The sequence below is a fragment of the Opisthorchis viverrini genome (assembly GCF_000715545.1).
Source record: "Opisthorchis viverrini unplaced genomic scaffold scaffold5932, whole genome shotgun sequence".
Taxonomy (NCBI): domain Eukaryota; kingdom Metazoa; phylum Platyhelminthes; class Trematoda; order Opisthorchiida; family Opisthorchiidae; genus Opisthorchis; species Opisthorchis viverrini.
The window spans coordinates 1,406-3,969 of NW_008753220.1; the positions used below are offsets into that span (position 1 = coordinate 1,406).

The 2,564-nt window shown below is 40.7% G+C and overlaps 1 protein-coding gene across 1 annotated transcript; it reads left to right on the forward strand.

Annotated features, from left to right (window-relative positions):
- Positions 1–1,579: 1,579 nt before the first annotated feature.
- Positions 1,580–1,786, forward strand: T265_15853 (hypothetical protein; the record flags this gene model as incomplete). The annotated part of the gene is made up of 1 exon (XM_009179247.1): positions 1,580–1,786. A coding segment is annotated over one exon (207 nt), but the record flags the coding sequence as incomplete, so codon positions are not given.
- Between the last annotated feature and the right edge of the window lie 778 nt (positions 1,787–2,564).

Sequence of the window (2,564 nt, forward strand, 5' to 3'; positions counted from 1 at the left end):
ATTTCAGCGTGACTCTATGACCACAATTTTGTTCAGCTTAACTGCATCAAACAGGCTTCAAATGATTTTAAGTGGGTGTTTTTTCAGCGTGGTTTTCATGGAAATGCATTGAAACTAGAAATCTTTTCATAGGTGTTGTGGATGATTGGGTTTGCGATTTCCACAGCTTGGAATGTTTACCAAACGGACACCAGATGGAATTAGGTCTCTTCACTGTTAGCGCCACCAACGGGTGTATATAAAGAGAGGGTTCCCCATATGAACATAACATAACATAACATAAGAAATGAAGGGAAACTCTTGTTGACTTGTCTCGGAATCGTTTTGAGGTCTGTGCCTATCCAACACTCATTCCTTAAACGGGGAATGCATTTGACCAGCAGAAATACAGGCGAAGACCTCTGTTATTATTCTGGCGCTAAATACCCAAAATGCGGACGATGTTGCACATACGTGTTCTAATCTACTTCACTCAGAGGGTGCTATGTTTGGCTTCGGTAATCTATGTGGTAATACACTTTCTCTGCCAAAAGCAAATCAGAATTGACCCCAAATTGGGGAGTCATCAATTGGACGAACCTCTGAAATTTCAGGCTTTCATATCGACGGCCTATTTGTGGCGACATAATTCCAAACGTTCTTTGATAAAATCAACGGTTCATCCAACGATAAGCAATGAACAAATGACACTTCAGAGCAATACAAGATCTTACATGTGATGAAAACATCTTGTTGTTGAAACCGGATATTTTTTTATCAGAGTTCCGAAATAACTGTCGACAACCAACTGGACATTGCTGCGCTGATGGTTAAAAGCATTATGCCTTTAATTTCCTGAAACCGCTAAAAGAGTTCTCAAATGTCATCGCTTGACTATTTCATCATACATAGAGTTCGCTGATATTTCACTTTCCAAAGGTTGGTGTCTTTTTGTCCAATCCTTCTTCATCAACACGCCGCAAACTTCTTCAGTAGATCTTTGTACGACATACGTTTTTCCCCTGCATATTAAGGTTATTTACAAAAAAATCTTGGGCAGTATTTTCAACATATTTTGCCGAACCATACTGTTTTCAGCACAAGATGATTCCCGTTCATGAAAGGACATCGTTGTGTCATTCATGCTTTTTCCAAATGCGATGTTCAAGTACACTCAGGATCAACGTACAATTGTAGGTAACCTCGGTGCACCCAAAACAACGGTTTCCCTCTATCAATCCCAATCTAATACAATTCGATCAGCCGAATCTTACTCGAAATTTCTGCGGGATTACGTCTCCAAAGAGGGAAACATTTCCACGAAATTTCAGCTTTCGGTGGTTGCTTTCCTGCACTGTTCGATCTGAATGCTCCCTGCCTGCATGTGCGATCTAACCTACCCCACTCAAGGATCTGGGCTGGTTTCGCTGATAATGTACAAATTGGTCTTACCAATCAGGGTTGTCGATTGTCAAGCTGCTGCAAGTTAGATCTACGGAGCAATGTCCACTCAAATGTTTCACGAGATTGTCGAACACTTCTGTCTCAAAAAAACCACGAGATAACCGATTGCCCTAAATGCAGACGATGTTGCACATAAATGTTCCAATCTACTTCGTTTGCGAAAGGTCTTGAGCGATTTACTACCGCTGGTGATTCATCAGGGCACATTAACTCGAGATTGGACAACATGAACCGTGAAATTTTATCAGACGCAAACCTGGATGTTGATATGGTACATCCGAGGCAAACTACTACGTGGACATCTGACCGTAATGAACCATGGATATGCGAATGGGAAACAAGCGGTGAGTACAGGATTCACAGGAAAACTACTTTACAGTTAAAAGGATGGTCTTCGCTGCCGAGTTATTTATTAGAGAATCATGAACCGAACGGTTACAGTCTATTAGACAAGGGAGCATCTTGTTTAAAAAACTGAATATCCATCTCCCATTTGAACGCATCTTCTTGAAATTTCCTGGATATTCATTGCCTGTAACGCAAATGCAAGCAAATAATACAAAGCGACTCCGCGAATTCCGTAGAAGATCCCAAATTTCAAGAGACAGGAAGCGGATTTAAGATTTATTATTATTGTTATTATAATTATTATTGCCGTTATCCACCGTTACGCAGGTTGTGGACCTGTATTGATTTTGGGAGTACATAAGTCTGCAATTCCCTGGGAAAATGCGGTTTTTCATCTCCTATTTTTCTTTCCACTTCTGAATTAGACAACTGATTTCAATGGCTGAATCAGAAGATAGTCTGTCCGGTGGAATTAGCGACCACTCTATTCTACTAACCCAAGGGCAGTAGCATGAATTTAGAGGGAGGTGTGTGACTTTGTAGTAAAATAGCGCATCAATGATGAGCAGAACTTAGCAAGTGTCTCATTTTAGAGTACCGCTAAGCCTCTTATGCAATGCAATTGTTTCTTCAGCAATACACACCTCCTGAGAAACGAACGCATGCTGATTGTGCATCGTCCTATTTTCTGGACAGAGTTGTGTTAGTCTAGGAGTTGTTCTACATTCTAGCCATATCTGAATTTGCCAGAAATTTGTGATTTGCAGTTTTGC